At 43.9% G+C, this 20725-nt stretch overlaps 1 protein-coding gene and 1 long non-coding RNA gene across 2 annotated transcripts; one reads left to right on the top strand and one right to left on the bottom strand.

The window, feature by feature from the left end:
• Positions 1-835: 835 nt before the first annotated feature.
• On the bottom strand, positions 836-1946 carry LOC308396810 (ovostatin). Its single transcript, XM_080882396.1, has 4 exons — positions 1913-1946; positions 1787-1807; positions 1072-1237; positions 836-997 (listed from the first exon to the last, which is right to left on the bottom strand). Exons 1-4 carry the CDS (start codon positions 1943-1945, stop codon positions 909-911), a joined length of 309 nt encoding a protein of 102 aa, XP_080738522.1. The 5' UTR covers position 1946; the 3' UTR covers positions 836-908.
• Positions 1947-4047: 2101 nt separating this feature from the next.
• Positions 4048-20725, top strand: LOC308396964. The gene is made up of 3 exons (XR_013971672.1): positions 4048-4150; positions 19790-19834; positions 19913-20725. It is a non-coding gene; the product is annotated as an uncharacterized lncRNA (long non-coding RNA).

Here is a 20725-nt window from a genome sequence, read left to right as displayed (position 1 = left end):
GTTATTTTTACTTCCAACAGTGTTAACATGCTGCACAGGCCAATGACTACATTTTTGTTTTACATTTTCATTGTAAGTGGGCTGAAGCAGTTAATTAAAAGTCGTGTAACATAAATGTAAAAGCTGTAATTTGATTATTTTAATGACCACAGTGCACACGTCTGCTGTTGCTCACAGTGGTCCAAGGGATACTCAGGGAGTTTGTGTATTCGCTCAGACACATGAAAATTAGAGGGGACATGTATGTGTATATTCATTGAGCTTGTTTAGGTGTCCCAGTCAGATCAGAGTATTTTTGAAGTTCTTAGATTTCCCACAGAAGTTGTATTCTTTTGTGTGACAGACATAATGAGACGCACCACTTGCTTTAGCCCTACCAGTAAAGCTAATCATCTAGCAGATATTAGAAACACCAACACAACCTATGCAGCCTTTTAGGCACAACAATAACCACTTCACTCCTTTGGAGCTGACACGTCCGTCCAAGAAACAGGAGATATCACTAACAATTCAAATTCGTGGATGAAAGTATGAGATGATGAAAACAGTAAAGAGGACACACGGCGCCAGTTCAGCTGGGTAGAGCCGGCAACCCGTTTGCTGTAATGCTAATGCAGGGGCCTAAATGTACCCAAAGTATCAGGGAAAAAAGAGAAATGAAGCCATAACTGTACCTGCTTTGTCTCTGTGTGGCAGGGCGCACTTATCTGCAATAGGGCCAAAAGATCGTACGTCGATATACCAAAGCTATACACATTAGTAGGTCTGCACACATTGACTGTAACACGTCCTGGTACAGGCTGTCCATACGTGTACCTGTATAAAGAAAAATAAGTAAACATTATGAGTCATTTGCTCTCCAAACTCCAGATTTTACAACACATAATTTGTCCTGAAAGAACTTTTCCTTACTTTGCACACACTTTAGCTTCAACGTCTTCCTGCCCAATACTCACTTCTTCAGATATATTTACTGTCACATCAAATTTGGGTAAAACTGGGGGAAATATGAATGTCAGCATTTGCACTCCATTACAACAAAGAATTTAAGAATAAATAAGACTGACTTACCATATTTCTCCACTTTGAAGTTGTGAGATATTTTCCTCTCACCCACTGACACAATGATCTGGTACGGTCCCTCAGGGGCCTCAGCGTCCAAGGAGTAAGAAAGCTGCAGTATTCTGCTATTGGATGTTTCATTTAGCCACTGTCCAATCCTGTTACTGTGAGGATCCTGTTAAATCAAGTGACAGTGACAGCTACTACACAGGTGTAAGTACAGTACCAACTAGATTCTTTATTTTCCTTTTCAACAACATTAGAGCTAAAACTGGACAATATAAATTTAGGGGGACATAAAGATGTCCTGTCTTCATCTGTAGCCAGCTTTGTCCTCTTCTAGATGTGAAGCACTTGTTTATAGATGTTTAAAAGTTAAGTGATATAAAGAAACCTAAGCTGTAATGACAGGGAAGCTGTGGCTGTGTTTGTGGAGTAATTAAATCAAAATTATTAATTTGATTTAATCACTGTCATTTTATTTTCACATGTGGGGCATCAAGTGACAGAACAGACCCCTGCACGGTGTGTATTACATACATGCAACCCACTTTGTCCAGTTTTTAAAGCTTGCACTGTCAGTAACTTGGAGTAATACTGCAGAAGCAGTGTGTATGCAAGCAGTGAGCAGGGAACCTTCAAGTCTGTCTGACTGCATGTGTTCAGTGTTGTGTTGATGCATTTGCAAGAGAAGGAAAAGCCTTTTCTAGAGGCGCCCTCTTACCTGAAGTTCAATGACATCATACTGAAAGAAAAAGGAAGAAAGACAGGTGGAGTTAAGAAACTGTTGTGTAAATCACTGCATCCAAATTGCAAACAGCATTATTAATAATACTGTTCAAAAACTCACCAGCTGATTGGCAGGTCGCATTTTATTATCCATCGCAACGACTCTGAAATTCACTTTGAGAAGAATTGAGAGGTTACCTCTGTTTCTCTCTTTGTACTTTAAAACAGAGGTCCATTAACTAATTAAAATTGAAATAATTAATTAAATATCTAAACAATTTTATTATTAATAAATTATGTATTTTGAGTTTCAATTTTTAATGAAATATTTCATGGTTGCTGTGCTGCAGTGCATCGTGATCTGTCACTGCAGCTTATCAACGGACACAACATCTGATTTTTACCCTACACAGCAAGTCAATACAGATCTCAGATAAGGGACTGATATGAATTGGTGGTTATGACCAAATGCTTGAAGGTTGCACTACATAAAAATAATAAAATCATATTTGGTGACACGGCAAGTATTTTAAAATATTGCTTATGGTGTAGCTCCATCAGGTCCGAATGGCTGTGTGCATTAAGCAGGGCACAATAAATAAACAGACATCCGGGCAAAGCATTAAATTGTCTGTGTCCCTGAGTTTGATGGGTGACAGATAAAACTGATTAATGAACACCGAAGAAGAGGAAACACAAAATAATTAATTAAATTGAAAACCAATAATTGGACAGTGAAATAATTAAATATCCTTGTAAATAATCAAAATGAGAAAAAATGAATTGAATATATAAAAAGATCATTAAATATGTGCTGGAAACTGGAAATCAGAAATAAAAACCTAAATATGTGTTGGTGTACGCTCAATTGTCCAGGTAAGTAAATCTCCAAAAGTTGATTCTGTTCATCTGGACGTTTTCAGTGGAGAAACGTTGCGTCACTGATCCAGGTGACGTCTTCAGTCTCAGCTGACTGCAGGTTTCAATCTTATAAACAGTACATTTGCATAATGACTGAAACCAGCCCACTGAAGGAACAATCTGCCGTTCGCTACATGGAAGAAATGCAAAGCAGAGCTCTGGTATCGCACCCTGGCTGGAACAAAACAAAGTCACTGGTTCAGGGTTTCCCCACTGAAAACATCCAGATGAACAGAAACCTTTTCAGATCATTCAATACTTTTTTACATTTTTTAAATGAAATTACTGATATTTGATTAATGTGTATTTTATATATATAGAATTTATTTAAATTTAAATGATATCACTAATTTATATTTTATTTAACGAGACATTTAATATATTTTCTAATTATGTGTTTCATACATTTTGGCACCCATGGCCCTCCATATACTTCCCTCATGATTTTTGGTGCTTTGAATTCCATGTTTGAACATAATTTAATTTTGAACAATAAAACTATTAAAGATAAAACCATTAAACTTTCACATAAAATGAATTTGACTCTGTAATCGGGGACAGATGGTACAAAAAAAAATCATGTCTGAGTAATGCCTCTTAGTTTATTTCAAAGTTAAGCTCAATTACTGTCTAATTCTCCATCACAGCAGCAGGTCTCAAAATAGAAAATATAATATGGCCTTTGTCCTTTGGGGGGAGCTGTGCACTCTGAGTATTCTGCATGTTTTATTTTGCATTACTGTGAATTTTTAAAATAGTTATATTCAAAGATGGAGTCGGATTTCAAAGTGCGACCGAAAATCCTGGTCGATCGACCGTATTAAATATTATATTAAATATCTTCAAAAAATTTTGCTATTTGAAGCAAACATTTCACATCAATCACTGTATGTGTGTCCAAATTTTGGACAATAAAACTTGTTACACAAATTGGAGATGGTGGAGCAGCTGGCTCATGATGTTGGAATTTGAATGAACTACATGTCTTATATAACATAACAGCACATTGTTACCTTTTTGTCCAGGGAGGTAGATGGGTTTATCTGTTTGGATGAATGTGACGGGATCAGACGCTCGGATCATCACTTTTCTGACTTGTTTGGAGTAAAATGTGTCTCCTCGTACCTCCACCTGAAAATGTTGCACCTCCTTTCGTACCAAAGGAGCCTGAGACAGTGGGATATTTAGATAGTTATTAAAGCCTATAATGCTTACGATAACAACTAACAAACGCATTTTGTGTGTGAAAGTGCTGGTTGCCAACCTCAAACTGAACACAGGTTTGAAAGGCCTCATTTGACGTATGCGTGAATAATGTTGTGTTCTTCTCTCGGGACATCAAAGTGACAGTCATGACCAGAGTCCCACTGGGCTGTCGGAGAGTTGCACAGAATTTGGCCTCAGCTCCAGCTTCAATAACTGCAGGAATGGCCACCAGGTACTGGCTGCATACAGCATCACACATACAGCAGTTACTGCAGTGAACAACTCACACAGACAAAAACACGCTGAAGACAAACTCACGGTTCAGCCACCGCTTGATCCACATGCATCCAGCTCAGGAGGACACACAGAGTGCAGCTCAGGATCCAGAGACGGTCCATGACTGGTTGTGATCGTTCTCAGTGTCAGCTTCGGCTAAATATCGGCTGATCGTCCCCACCCACATAACAGCCACGTGTTTGAAACGCACTCATGTACTCTGATCTCCACAAAGTCTATCACTTACACATTTACAAAATCCCAATCCTGCTTTCAGCACTGAACACTAAACTATAGACAACAGTAAAGCTTGTTGTTCAGTGTAAAACATTACAGTAACATACAGTGCTCCGAGGTGATGTTTCTAAATCAGCTCAGAGTTTAATTCGGCTGTTACAAAATATTATTTCTGTTCTGTATGTGTCCATGTTTGTCTTAACACCAGTGCTGGGATATCCCACTGTAGTCTGTAACTACTGATATTCTCTAAAATCACAGGGAGCTACAGTAGGTGTAACTCCCTGTAGCCAGCGTGGGATGTCTGACTGCCATGTTTGTGACGTTATTTCTCAGGAAAGACTAAACAAACGTTTGTGTAGTGATAACAGGCTCAAACACAACGGATGGATTCATCAGTGATGTCACAGACTGCTATATTTGCTTAAAAGACAAAAATCACAATGTTTCTGTAAGAATTCAAAATGAAACATGTTAAACAGCTTTTGTTGCACTTTAGTAAACAACACAGATCAAACTGCTGAAATAACAGCAGTGACAGTCACACTGCTGAGTGTGGAGGGATTTCTGGTCTGGTTTTTAAACTGTAACATTGCTGAGAATGAGTCATTATCTCTGACCCTCTGGACCCAGCAGTATTACCCCATGATTGCCTTGTTTGATTTGCCTTTACGGGAAAAGGGTTTTTGTTTGTTCCGTCTTACTAATGTGCTGTGGGGGGGGGGGGGGGGGCATGCTTTACACACATACAGATGTGTTAATCCATGAATGTTAATACAGTTTGTTAATACTTGTTAACAAATGCAGAAAATAAAGTTTGTTTAAAAACAGTTAACAGCACTGAACCCATGAAAGACTGAAGTATAGGGCTTTGGAGCGTGATGTCACGGGGGTGGGCGTGGAAAGGATTTTGGCCCGATCCGCCATTTTGGGGGTCTAAGTAAGGAGCAAAAGCATAGCCATGGTTCGTACTTGCTGTGTTGTCGGCTGCAATGTTCGATTTTACGACCGGCACGGGAATAAGTTTGGATTGTCTTTTTATGCTTTCCCAACCTGGAAGCAACATGAAGGAGCTCATGTATCGGATGTTACCAAACGAAGGCGTCTAGCCTGGATAGCAGCCGTGAGATGAGCTGATATCAAGTTCTGTTACGTCTCCAGATATCAGCTGGTGTGCTCAAGACATTTTCATTCCGGTAAGTTCTAAATATGTTCACATCACACTTTATAGCTGAATAATATCATCGTTGGTGGTCTCGGAAGTTATAGAAATTGCGATCAAACATCGAATGGAGTGACTTGATTGGTTGATGTAAAGACAATAAATGAAATGAGACAGGAAGGACACAAATTGGCGTTAATAATTTGCCCGATTATCAAAGTGTTAATTTGCATGTACTTTACAATTATGGGCATATAATATGATAACGATATTTTAGCAGTTCAATGATAAATGTATAACATTAATTATGGTGGGGGTGGAAAATGGCTATTTCACTCGATGCACTGCAGCTGACTTACTTTGACGACGTACTCAGAGTTTGGCGGCTTGAAAATAGCCAAATCTTGCACCCAGCCATTTGTAAATTGGATGTGCGCCTCCAGTGACTTGTAATTACGAAACTGGTTCGCTGTGTAAGCGCTTACTCCACAAACAAGATACGTGAAGATATCGGGGTAGGACAGTGGCGGTAAGTCGTCTGGGTCTTTACTCCACTGCCGTATTTCATATGGGTCCAGATTTGCGATGCACTCTATTTTTTTCAAGTACTGCTGCTTCGCCTCTGGACGCAATCGGTCTCTATACCGTCCGTTTTCTTTTGAGCTGCTTTTAAGCATGTATCTTGTCGTCGTCGGTCCAACACAGTGTGTTTGTTTTGACCCCGAAAATGGAGCTGCGCTCCCACAATGCATTGCGGCGTGACGTCAACTCCAAAGCCCTATTGCGGGTGAGCGTAACCGTGTTCCCCTGGCTATAGGAGGCGCTACCCCCCCTGATTTCTGATTACCTCCGCACCATCCTCCAACCCAGTCCTCGGGAGCAGGCGCCCAGCGCTGTGTCACCACCGTTCACCACTGTCACTTAACTTCCCCATCACCGCCTCCACCATCTTGCGGCTCCGGGGTGATTCAGGTTGGCTCACTGAGACTCGGGCGCTGCCCGGGGTCGCTACCATCCATTCCTTCGTACACGAGCCGCTCACCCTCGCCATTTCGTTCGGACTTCGCTTCTCCAGCCTCCTTTCTGGCGCGGATGTGGTCGGAGGATGAGGAGCCAGCCGTCACAGCTATCAATGTTGTGTCAACAGCCGCTGCTAGGAGGAAGCGGCGCCCTCGTCGCCGCCGCACGTCAGCGCAGCCAGAGTCCGGGGTGTCGTCAGAGCAGTCGCCTGGGCCGGAACCGCTGGCCGAAGCCGCCTCCGAGTCCGTGTCAGCAGTGATTTTCGGCTCTGAGGAGATGTCCCCACAAATCACTGCCCAGGACATTGCTGAACGGGAGCAGGTGGTTCTCGCGGAGCTGGAGGAGAAGCTCCGGTGGAAGCCGTGGCTGACCCCCGACTATGAGCAAGTCTTTCGGGGAACGCGCCTGGCTCTTGGGGGCCCGCGGAGCTGCCAGGGCCTGCCCCCTTTCACTTCCCCTGCAACCGGAGCTTCCGTCACTGCGTCGCCTTCAGGGAAGAGGCGACGGCGACGTCACCGTGGCGCCGCGCGGCAGCTGGAGGTTGGGGAGGGTCTCGTTTCATCTCGTGCCCCTTCCGAAATGGAGGTGAGTGACTGTACTTTTGCCCCACGTGTCTTTTCCGTGGGCGAGATTATGGCCATTATTGAACTGCTGCCTGGCGGGCTCAGCCATGAGAAAGACGATCGTGTTAAAGAGTCAGAGTCCGGGCAAATGCCTGTTTTACCGGCCAAGGTGTCAATGGAAAATTGTATTTAGTAGTCAGTATAATCTTTTAGTGATATAAGTTTGCATATGGTAGAATACTGCATGTAGTTATTTGTATTAGGAAATGTTTAACCATGTATGCTTAGAGGCATATAATCAATTGTGTAGTGACAGGATGTGTGATTTTCAGCAGGCTTGGTTCACCCCCACATCCTGGGAGCATGGGAAAGAGCTCGTACCTTGTTTTATTGTTTTACGGTAGGATTAACGTAGCTATGTCTGTTTTAGTTTAAGTGCTTCTTTACATTTAGATGAACTGCAGGACTTCCTCACTGTGTTATCCAGGGTGAGGGGGGGGGGGGGGGGTCACCCTTCTCCTGACCAAGGATGTACCTTTTGTGCTTTATGACCCTTTGATCAGCAACACACACACACACACACACACACACACACACACACACACACACACACACACACACACACATTGGAACTATAAAATAAAGACCGGGGCAGTCTCTGAGCGCGAGTCCCTGAGCCCTCACTCTCGTGCGAGAGCTCAGAGCTGCCCTTGCTAAGCAACAAGTAAAACTGTCTGTGTTTCTCTTCTCTGAAGTCTTTACTGAAGAAGTGTTTTATAATATTTTCCCTAACACAAGGTTACAGAGACTGCAAATGGACCAGCTAACAGTAATGCTACGAGCAGCGAGGCTGTAATTAAACAGCAAGGGATGCCCCCCAAGGGTTGCAGAGTGTCGCAACATAACTGTTTAGCGTTCCCAGGTGTTACCGGTGTTAATCACCACTCTATCAGTGATGATGAGTCGGGGGGCATTCTTGTTGCAGGACATGCGAGCAACACAGAGCATGAACCGTTAAGTGGGGTTCCCAGGACTTGTGGTGTAGAAGCTCCTCATGTGGCCGTACAAGCGCCAACAGAAACCCTGTCAATGTCATGTAGCAAGGATGACAGGGCTGTGCCTAACTGTTCTGAGGGAGCAGATAAGGAGATTTGGTACCATGTTCATGATTTAGAGAGGCCAGAGACTGTTTCCTGTGTTGCTTGTATAACCGAGCCCTTTGACTCCCTGTTAAACACGCCTGAGAACTGTGACCATGAACCCACTCTAGTTGGCGAACCGATGAACAGTGAGTACAGGGACACGTTAGCTAAGAATGTGCATTGTGTGTCTGAACATGCTCGGCCTGAAACAGTCATGGACCATGATAGAAGGTCTATGGGTAACCTGGACTGTTTTCTGGATGCTGTGAGTGTTGAGCAACCCGTGTTAGCTGACCTGGCCTTTTTTATGAGTGACTCTCTGTCGCAGTCATGTTATGAGTCGGAAGAAACCGTGTTTAGCTCCACAGCGGGGGCAGCCAAGGACAGCAGAAGCCACATTAATGGCTTAAAAGGACAGGGTTCTGTTTCAGGTGTTACTCCCTCAGCCACACTCCATGAAGCTCATGTTCCCAAGGCGGAGATTGCAGTTCAGTCTACTTTGGCTTTCTGTGACATGACGAATAACATTGTGTGTGTTACTGATCTTGACACTGGAAATGTACCCCTAGGCAATATTTCCACTATCAGCCATGTGAATGCCGTCCATGTGACCGAGTTTTCTCACATTAAGCCTGAGACAGTGAACTCTGTGTTTGAAGATCCCAAGACCGTTGGCTCAGGAGTCATTGTGTCCTCTGGGTCTAACTCCGGTACGGTGACTGTTAAAAGCGTTCGCTTACTTGACACCTGTTTGGAGTTTGTGGGCACTAAGGACAGTTCTTCACCTGCCCTCTCAGAGCGTGGTGTTACGTCCCAGCGGTCTGTTTCACCACAGGCTTCAGCCCGGCTACCTGCTCAGCTGCCAGGTCGGTGTCCCGCTCAGAGGTTTGCTCAGCCACTTGTGCAGGCTCTGGCACAAATCCCTCCATGTCCACTACAGCCATCTGTCCAGTTAGCGGCTCAGCTCCCTGTCCAGCCAGGGGCCTCCTTAACTGTTCGTCCTGCGCCTGCTGCTGGATGCCCGGGTGTGCCTATCTGGCACCCTGCAGCGTCCGCACCACTTCCTGTCATGCCAGCTGGAGGGCCCGAGGAGCCTGTCCGGCCTCAAGCCACGTCAGCTGGAGGGCCCGAGGAGCCCGTCCGGCCGCCTGTCTCCGCTGGAGGGCCCGAGGAGCCCGTCCGGCCCCTTCGCCGCCGCCGTTGCCTTCCGCACGGCTGGCCTCCTGACCGGCTCTGTCACCTGTGGCGCCCGCCTGGTCGGCCCCCGACCGTGTGACCCTTGAACTCTTGTGCCCGCGGGCTCCGGATCGGCCTCCTGATGGAAGATGGCGTGGCCTGTTGGGTTGCCGACCCCCGGGTCGGCCGCCTGAACTCATAAACTGTGGGCTGGTGTGTTGCCGCCCTCCGGGCCGACCCCCTGAACTATGTTTGGACTATTGTCACGTGCTCCAGTGTTTTCTGTTGGCTGTTTTTCTTTCTTGTTCTGGTCCCTCCGTCCTGGTCCCCCGCCGCCCGCCCGGGCTCGGTGGTCTGTTTTTTTTTTTTGGTTTAGGGCTGTCTGGAGCCAGCCCTTGGTGGGGGGGTGGTGTCATGGTCCTGGGTCGTGCGACCCAGTGTTTTGTGCTTAGCCTATTTTGATGTTTATTGTTTGTTTAGGTTCACTAAGGTAGTCCAGCCATTTGTATATATTCCCCTTGCATTAAGTCTCCCTTGCCCTTCTGTGTGTCTTGTACCGTCAAGTTCATGCTGTCAGTTATGTCATCTCCCCTGTACTAAGTTTCCCTGGGTCATGAGTCCTGTCTGCGTGGTTATGTTTAGTTCTTGTCATGTCTAATTTCCATGTTTCCTGTTTTACTTTGTAAATCTGTATTCATTGTCAGTGTATTCAGTTTCACTCCTCCTGTCCTGTCGTTAGGTTCATGTGTGTCAGCTGTGATCCCATGTGTGGCCACTTCCCCTGATTATCCCTCATGTGTATTTAGTCTCTGTGTTTCATGTAGTCTGCGTCGCCTGTGTTATCTCCCCTACCGCTTGTCATAGTTTCCCAGCCTTAACTAGTCCTAGTTTGTACTTTGTTTAGCCATAGTTTTCCCAGTCTATGTTCAGGTTTTCCCTCAGTTGCTTTGCTGCCTTGTTCCTTAAGTTTTCGGCCCTAAATAAAGGCTCGCTTTCTGTTAAGTCCGGTTTTGTGTCCTCACCTCTGTTTGCTCTTGGGTCCTCCACTCACTCCACACGGTCTGCCCCGGCGGTCCGTGTCAATAACTGCTACAGTATCATTGTTTAGAAATCTTTTGAAACTCTGAGATTAAATAATGTACATTTCCAGCAAATGCACCAAGAGTATGCATTTATTCACATAAATATAATGGCACATCAGTGGGTCTTATACCCAGTAATATCCAAAAAAAATCTATAATGTCATTAATGCTCCAACATTCAAGATTCTTTATTTATTCTTTATTCTTTATTTGTCATGTGCATAGTTATACAAGTACAACACGCAGTGAAATGTGTCCTGATACGCTACCCGACTGTGCAAAAAGAGAGAGAGTATTATAAACCGTTAGTGAATATATACAAAGAGAACATTATGTGCAGTAAATCAGTGAATTGCATACATTATATAAATAAAATAAAACAATCTGGAAATTTACAGTTTGAAATCTGAGAATGTACATTGTGTGAGCGAGGTGTTAAAGTGCCTTGTGCCGTGGTGTAGCCAGAATCAATCACTTATGGATGATTGGGGGGGGTTTGTGTCGATTGTGAGTTGACAGGAATCTGATGGAGAGAACAAACACAATCCAGCTGCAGTTATTGATGCATCATCTGTTCATTGATTGACACCTTGATGATGACTCCTGACATCAGAGATGTGAATGATGAAGATGGTTGAATGTGTGCTGCTTTGTTTTCATGAATCCCATTAAAAACACACTTACACTTCCTCAGACCTGGTCTCAACCATCGGACTCCAGCAGGCTCCACCCTGAAAGGAGGAGGGGGGTCAGAGCAGCACAGTCAGCACGCACACATGGACATTACATGGCTCTCATACACACACTGTTACACACTGATAAAGGAACAGTCCAACATTTTCGCAAAGACACTTCAATCGATGGATCAAACTGCTGATGATTTGGACTGATCCTGGATCTGTCAGTACACCACTGTACTGAATGCAGAAGCTGGAACAGTTTATTGCTGGGACGGATTGAAGTCCTTCAATATCTGAGCAGCTCTTGACCAGCATCTCCTGCTGTAAATGTTCTGTAGGAGGGGAGAGCAGTCCTGCAGCCACGTTCTGCCATACAGATCACTCTCTGAAGAGCTTTTTTATCCTTAACACAGCTGTTCCCATACCAGGATGAAATGTTCTGTGTGAGGATGCTCTCCACAGCGCCTGTATAGAAAATCCTGAGGATCTTTGGAGAGACCCTGAACTTCCTCAGTTGTCGTAGGTGATACAGGCGCTGCCTAGCCTTTTTGGACTGGACCTGAATGTGGGCAGCCCATGTCAGGTCAGAGGAGATGTGGACACCAAGATACTTGAAGGACTGCACCCTCTCCACTGGAGCTTCATTGATGATAATGGGCTTGTAGTCTCTGTGCTTACTCCTTCTGAAGTCCACCACCACCTCCTTGGTCTTGCCAACGTTCAGCTGGAGATGGTTATCCTGGCATCACAATGCCAGATTCTTCAGTTCATCCATGTTGGCTGCCTCATCGTTGTTGGAGATGTCGTCAGCAAACTTCACAATGGTGTTGGAGCCATGAGTAGCCACATAGTCTGAAATTTAGAAGGAGTAGAGCAGTGGTGAGAGTACACACCTCTGTGGTGCTCCCGTGTTGATGGTGATGCTGTCGGAGATGCACCTACCCCCCTCACCACCTGAGTTCTACCAGTGAGGAAGTCCAACACCCATGCAAACAGACTGCTGTTGAATCCTAGATCCCTGAGCTTTGTGAACAGTCTACCGGGCACTATTGTGTTGAACGCGGAACTGTAATCAACAAACAGCAGTCTCGCATAGTTACCCTGTTTCTTGTCCACGTGGCTGAGGGTGGTGTGCAGGACGTGGGTGATGGCATCCTCAGTGGATCTGTTGGGTCAGTAGGTGAACTGGAGCGGATCTGTGGTGTTTGGAATGGGAGGAGATGATGTTCTTCAACAGCCTCTTGAACACCTTCATTATCACCAAAGTCAGTGCAACTGGCAGGTAGTCCTTCAGGCATGAAGGCTTGGGCAGAGGGATGATGGTGGATCTCTTGAAGCATATGGGGACCACAGACTTAGCCAGGGACTCGTTGAAAAAGGAAGTGAGCACACCTGCTAGCTGGTCAGCACAGCAACGCAGCAGATGACCAGTGATGCCATCTGGCCCCGGTGCTTTCCTTGTGCTCACTCTCCTCATTGCCGCTCAGACGTCATGCTCCACGATGTTGATCGCTGGTCCCTCGCTGATTATGTCACCGTCCTCAGTTATCAGGCAGTAGTTAGCATTAGCCGCCTGGCTAACCTCGAAACAGGCGTAGAACGCATTCAGCTCATTGGTGAATGCAGAGTCAGCGTTGATTGGCGCAGTGTCCCTGGCTTTATAATCCATGATTGTGCATAGTCCATGGCAAGATGGGCGTTGAAGGTGGCAGTCCTGGCGTTCACTGCACAGCGCGACTCTCGCAGTGGGGATGATCCCCTCCGCTAGCATGTTAACGAAGCTTACTGCTACTTCCGTAAACTTGTTGATGTCGACTGTGCATGCCCTGAACATGTCCCAGTCTACGTCATTGGGCGGGTCGTGTAGTGTAGCTTCTGATTAGACAGACCAGCGTTTCACCTGACTACCTCATCCCTACGTATGTTTTGTTATACTGAAGAATAAGTAAGATGGCGTTGTGGTCAGACTTTCCAAAACCTGGTTGTGAAACAGTTTTGTAGCCCTGCTTGTATGGCGTGTAGGTCCAAGATTCTGTCTGGCCACTGGGCATTGCCATTATGTGTTGCATCCTTCTCCCATGTGCTCTTGTGCTGTCCTCATACTGTTCCCTTGCCACTGAGAGTACATTCACCATCTTACAATGCTGTGATTGCAGCCATTCCCCAACTCTCTGTCACAATCAGTGACCATGAGTGCCATTCACAATTTGCATATTAATGATCCTAAACTGAGCTCACAGTCCATTGTTTATTCAGTGGTGCTAGTTTCAGTCATTATGCAAATGTACTCTTTATAAGACTGGGGAAACCTGCAGTCAGCTGAGACTGAAGAACTCACTTGGATGAGTGATGAAACTTTTCTCCCACTGAAAACGTTCAGATGAACAGAATCAACCTTTTGGGATTTTCTTACCTGAATGATTAAGCATGCTTTAAAATGTTTCTGTTAAAAAACATGTGTGAACACATCTTTCTCCCAGCAGAATTATTGAAGTGAAACTTTAGCGTTCTGCTGGTGCTACACATCACAAAACATGTTCTCTCATTAACAGATGTCTGTGCTGTCACTTATTATGAAAATGGACATAACCTGGGTTCAAGTGTCCTCTTTTTCCTTCATCTTTGTTAATTACCATAGATCGTAGTGACCACAAAAGATGTGTCATATAATCCCCATAAAAACAGCATTTTTTTATAGAAATGATTATAATACAGATAATTGTCATGTTGAAGAAAAGAAGGAGAGTAGCTCACAAACCCTAAAGGTGGTGGTAATAAACAAATGTTTATTGATAAAAAGACCACACTGTGAAAACAAGTGAAAAAGCTGATTTATGAAGTTTCACACTCTATTTTTACCAAGATGTTTGTGTAGGTTGTCAGTCAGCCAGGTCATGATAATCTAAGGAATTTAAAAAGAAAGCGACCCTTTAATTTACATGGAGACATGGAGCTGCTATTTTTATAATCATCATCACCATTCCATTAATTATTACTCTGTTCAAAGTTAAAAATCCAACAGAGCTGCTCCTAACGCTTAAATTTACCATTCAGATCACAGTCTGAAAAACAAGTAGGTCAAATAGTAATATCCCTAATGGGTCCGACATGTAATTAATTCCAGTTTGTATGAATTCCGACCGAATACCAGAATTCATACTTGATAAAAAAGATGAAATATTAATACCTAATTAAAAAATACGCACTAGGGGGAGACGGGGACGGAATGAGCAAAGCTGCCAGTTATGGAGGGTTTTTCACAAACACATGCACATGTACAAACACACGTAGACATACAATTGTCTTCTTAAGTAAGCTGCTAGTCATATTCTTTTTAGGCTTCTTGGGCAGTTCATTGATCTCCGATCCTCTGTATACACAAGACCCAGAATTAATTTTTGGATTAACTGAAGGATTTTCAGGGAGATATTGCACAACTGCAAAAATTAAATTGAGCCTGATCAAAGAATTGAACTCTTTAAAAAAAAAAAGGGGGAAACTGTAAATGTTAAAAACAAATCATGACCTGGAGGACTGAAAATCCACACAGAGCAGCCTGTTGTAGATGTATCAGTCAGTCAGCTGTGATTGAACTCTGTCTGCAGTCACTCCATCCATCTCTCTGTCTTCAGGTCCTGAGGATGTTGACTATGGTCACGTGGTCAACAAAAGCAAGAAAAAAGCTGGCAAGAGAACCATAGTAATCACTACACTGACACAGCATGGCACTCACTTAATTAAATTAAGTTTTATTTATACAGCGCCAAATCACAACAGCAGTCACCTCAAGGTGCTTTATATTGTAAGGTAGATCCTACAATAATACATACAGAGAAAAACCCAACAATCAAATGACCCCCTATGAGCAGCACTTTGGCGATAGTGGGAAGGAAAAACTCCCTTCTAACAGGAAGAAACCTTCAGTAGAACCAGGCTCAGGGAGGGGCGGGGCCATCTGCTGTGATTGGTTGGGTGAGGGTTAAGGTTACTTTATTTATAGCTGAAGGTAAATTTGCGTTACAGAAAAATGATAGCATCTGGTATTGCTTCACAAACACAGACATGGTAAAACCTGACAAACACATATTCAGTAATTAAACAAAATAAATCAAATCAAATTTTTACAGACCAATTTGCAATTCTCATCAAAGTTCAGTTTTTCATTGATTATGGTCCCAAGTTATTTATATGATTGCACTTATTCTATTTTCTGAATGATAATAAGGGTGATAAACACACCCTTGGGGAGAACCTGTGGAGGAGAAGACTGGGTCAGACAGAACCCCATTTATTCTCACTCTTTGTGACCTGTCAGTTAAAAAATCTAAAATCCAGCCCACCAGATTGTTCTTGATTTCAAACTGTGCTAAAAGTCTTTGAATTAAAATATGGGGCTGTATTGTATTAAAAACAGAAGAAAAATTGATAGATGAAAAGAAGTCTTGCAAAAGTCCCTTTGCTCTCTAGATGTTTGAGAATCAGATTAAGTAGAGTCAAAAGCACATCCTCCACTCCTCTGTTGGGCGTGTATGCAAATTGCATTGTTGTTTTCTCAGGTGTCCTTTGGCCTGTACCAACATAGAGCAGAGCAGCTATCTGAACGCTACCCCAACAGAGGTTGATTATCTTGCTAATAATTTACCTTCTAACTTCATCTGACTCTGGATACTTTGAAAAATAGTGCCTCAAATCAGAAGTACTTGACTCCCTGGTATAATTCTCAATCACATGTAACAGTCAGAGTGGTGTGGTGTCTCTTTAATGCAACCTAAGTCAAGGGTTTATGATGTCATTAGTATGCGCCACTGCCCTCTATGTGATTACGGGAACAATGTGCTTGCACACAAGTGCATGGAGAGAGACGGACTTTATATGTTTTACCTCTCCAGAAACTTTTGCATGAACACTGTGTGTCATGTTTGATAAGCAGCAGTCGTTCAACCGGGCCTTGTATGGTTGTTGAAGAGAATGTGCATTAAAGGATACGCTGTGGAATTCCCAGTACCAGTGTGATTGTGTGTTCTTCCTACTATCCTGCTAAGTTCTCTACCACCTCCTCTCAACCACTGAACACAACCCAACATTACAAAAGGTACATCTTCTCTTGGACCTCAGTGTGCAGTCTCTTTGAGCAGCTGATGATTTATACATTAAAAGGTACATCGCGGCAAAGTGGATGTCTGCCATACTTCATGGAAACAGACCACGCTGGCCTAGACGCAGACGTCGGGCGGATCACTGGATCATTATTATAGTGTATATTTCAAACTAATTCATTATTGATTCTCGCTGGCTTAACAGTTCTCATTAGGAAGCTGTTTTTAAGTGAATTTGACTTGAAAAGGTGATACTCATACACAGTTATTCATAAGTTTAGATGTATTTTGCAGCTAAACATTTTTGGTTTGGGGTGTTTACTTCTTCTACCTCCGTGTTTCAAAGCGAGATGAAACATTTACTGCTAAAATTAAGAATTCACATGCTTTGGATATTTTTGTGTGATCAGAACTAAATTTGATTTCAGCACAACTGTTACCTTATATAGATTTGGGTCTTAATAAGTGTGTATTATGCCTACTCATCCTGACTTGACTGACGTGTGTGATGATATAGATTTTATGTTACACCCAAACCGACTTACTGCCAGACATAGTACTGCTGACCTTGGGCATAAAGTGCAAAGTCTACAAGCAGAGGTTGATATGCTTCAGCAGTGCCTTCATGAGTCTTTGGACCTCCAGAGGAATATTTTGGAGCAGTGGACTCAACAAAAAAGACCAGTCCCAAAAGTACCAGCTGCCCAGATTACTCACCCTTTTCCTCGGGCACCTGGCCCCACGCAGCCCACCAGGGACCTGTCCCAATCCCAGTCAGATTATCTGGAGCTAAATAATACAATCAGAGTCCTTGCTGCAGCATTTCACCAAGCTAAATTAGAGCCCACTGTGTTCGCTAATGATGGCAGTCTTCACCCAGAAGAATGGCTACAATCAGTTAATGCTTAAAAACCTCGTTAGACCGAGCAAATGCCCAAATCCTCAGAGAACTACCACACTTCCTAGCTAAGGAACCAAGGAAGTGGTTTAGTGTGCTCGGTCCTCATATATCGACTTACGCTAAGTTTTGTGAACTTATCAAGACTATGTTTTTGCCTGCTGACAACCAGGAGCACATTTTGAAAGGCATCATGAACCGTTTCCAGCATCCCGAAGAGCCTCTGCCAACGTTTGTTGCCCATATGCCCAGTGAATTCAGGAGACTGAGGAGCCCACCATCTGAACAGGAGCAAAGCTCATCTGTAAACATGCAGTGGAGAAGTACAGAGTAGCGCTGTACAGGATGCCTGTAAGGTCAGTAATTGACCTAGTGTTGTGTGCCCATGAGCTGCATTCTGTTCTCGGCACCAGCCTTTCACAGCCTTCCCGATTTCAGCTGAAAAACGGAGCTGAGGGAGTTGTTTTAAATGTTCCATGCCTGGTGTTACATCTCGCACATACACTAACTGTTCCACTGATTTTCAGGGAGCTCGACATTCTCCCAGGTCGGCTCCGGAGCTTCCCCAAATGCTGCCTCCTGATCACCATCCAGTAGCTCAGCCTGCAGATCCAGATGGAACTGACCCTGTCAGGGAGACAAAACCAGCTGGCAGGAGGCAGGGGAACTTCAGGGGGGGGAGAGTGTTTCACAGGGGCAACCCTCCCCCCAGCCAATAAGTCAGCTCTCATTGCCTATGTCACACCCAAGTGTGACACCTGTGCTCAATCACGTTGAAGATGGAGCTTCGCAATCATCGTGGAACACCCCTCTCAGAGTTAAAGTAAACTTTAATGGGCAGCTCTGGATGCCACACTAGATAAAGGTGCATCTCTCTCAGCAGTAAATGCAGACCTGTTACCTGAAAAAAAACAAAATCAGTCATTAAAGAATCCGTGGGATTCTCCACCCATAAGACTGGCCAGTGGCACTAACTGCAGTCCATTAGGAATAACCTGGTTAACCATTGGATTCATGGGCAAGCGAGTCTATCAGCAGTTTGTGATAGTGCAGGACCTGTCATCCCCCTTTGTTCTTGGGATGGACTTTATGAGTCGCACTTCACTAACAATACATGTCCCAACAAGAACTGTAATTATGGATGATAAGCCCCCATGTCATGATGAACTCTGTGAAAATGGCTTTGTGGAAGCTGATTTTGATTGTGGAACAATGACTCTGCAGGACACTCAGCAGCTCTCTGTCCATGACAAGGCTGCAGAAGCTAACTTGGATTCTGTGGAGAGAGAAAGACTGTTAGAGTTGTTAGAAAGTTACAGCGACCTGTTTGATGGCCACCTTGGTTGCACTTCTCTGTCAGAACATGTCATTGTAACTGGGGATGCAAAGCCTGTTAACTTGCCACCATACCGCACCTCACCAGCTAAAAAGCAAATCGTAGAAGAGCAAGTACAAAAAATGCTACAGGATAACATCATCGAACCTGCATCAGGACTATGGGCAGCTCCCGTGGTGATTGTGAACAAACCCCCAGCAAACCACGGTTCTGTGTTGACTTCCGTCGAATAAAAAAAGCTGACCGTGATAGATTCTTACCCACTCCTACGAGTGGATGAATCACTGGACTCTTTGTCGAGAGGGAAGATTCTCACAACACTAGACCTCGCTCGAGGTTACTGGCAGGTCCCCATTGCTGAAGAAGCTAAACCAAAGACTGCTTTTATCACGCACTGTGGCCTGTTTCAGTTCAGAGTCCTTACTTTTGGCCTGTGTAACGCCCCTGCAACTTTTCAGCGGCTTATGAACAATGTTCTAGCTGGCCTGATTTATAAGTCCTACGCGGTGTATCTAGATGATATTGTTGTCGCATCACCAACCTTTGAGCAACACCTGCTTGACCTAAAACAGGTCATTGGTAGGCTTAAGTCAGGCTTAAGTTAGGCTTAAACATGATAAATAAGTCAGTTAGATAACTTCAAAATGTTATTATTTGACTTTTTCCAGTGTTTTATTTGTTCCTGAGTAAATCGGTTTGCCTGAGATTAAAGTTATAGTTTTACACAGCTGAATAAACGTCAAACAGAAAACTGATTAAAAAGAAGTGTGAGATGGTAGAGAATTTACGCCAGTGTACTGTTATATTTTAGATAGTAAGGAGCAGACGGTTGAGTTTATCAAACTCCACCAAGACAGCGGTGATGCAAATATGAAGGCTAGACCGTCCAATTTCACAGCCTCGCACTTCCGGCCTTCTCAGTCTTCGGAGGACCCGGCCCACGTAGACCATGAAGGCCGGTCTACGTGGGCAGCTGCTTTTACTTTGGGATACATAATAATCAGCACTGACTCAGAGGTGTGTGTATCCACGAATCCCTCTGTGTGTGTGTGTGTGTATATGTGTGTGTTGTACACCGTAATTTCTGCAGAGGCCTGTAAGTGGAGCGAGGAGCACCACTGAGCTAACCTGGAAGATATAAACATGTGAAACACACATACAGGTGTGCGATACTCTAATCCTGTGTGTGTATGTTTGTTACAGAGCAGTCAGCTGATCCATGTGCTGTGTACTCATCAGTGAGAGCAGGTAACATTTACATACAGGAGTATTTAAATAAAGGTCAGAGGTGAACAGCTGACATCAGTGATGTTTGTCTCTGAACAGGAAGCTGAGGACACACTCGGTCTGATGGACGACCTTCATCCTTCACTCTGCTCCTCTTTCAGAGCCTGCTGAGGCATCATCAGTTATTCCTGAATCTTCATTAGACAGTGGTGATCATGGAGGAGAAAGGTTCTACTTTAAGTATTAGTTTTGCTCTTTTCATTCTTCTGCAAACATGTGAATGACTTTAAAGGACCCATATATATGTATTAAAGGAAGGACCTGCGTTTAATAAAAGTTTGTTTAAAACATCCCAGATGTGACTGTGTCTGTTAAATCTGACTGCCTGAATGATTTGATAATCATTTGATTGTTGGGTTTTTACCTGTATGTATTATTGTAGGGTCTACCTTACAATATAAAGAACCTTTAGGCAACTGTTGTTGTGATTTGGTGCTATATAAATAAAATTGAATTGAATTGAGTACTCGAGCATGCTGGTTGATATTGTAACAGTTGGTGAAATGTTAGTATTTGACCACTAGGTGGAGCTCTTGTAATGATAATGTAATTAACGCATTTTATTTTGAATGTTTTATTTTTATGTTGAGTATGTTAACATTTTCCTATTTGCATACCGGATTGGTGTACAGTTAATTTGACACATGGAAAATAACCGGTTAATTTTGTAAGTGTAAGGTAAGGGCAGAGGTCACTTCCTGTTTTGGGAAGTAAGGTCAGAGAAGCTGCTCATAGTGACGGTCTGGCCGTGGGAATGTCAAAGAAGAAATAACAAGTCCTAAGTTCTAAAAACACCGGTTTGTCTACTTGCAGGCCAAAGTGGTATGTTTGTTTATATTTTGTGAATTTTAT

This window comes from Rhamphochromis sp. 'chilingali' (genome assembly GCF_963969265.1).
Source record: "Rhamphochromis sp. 'chilingali' genome assembly, chromosome: 1".
Classification (NCBI taxonomy): Eukaryota; Metazoa; Chordata; class Actinopteri; order Cichliformes; family Cichlidae; genus Rhamphochromis; species Rhamphochromis sp. 'chilingali'.
This window is presented reverse-complemented; position numbering and strand designations above follow the sequence as displayed.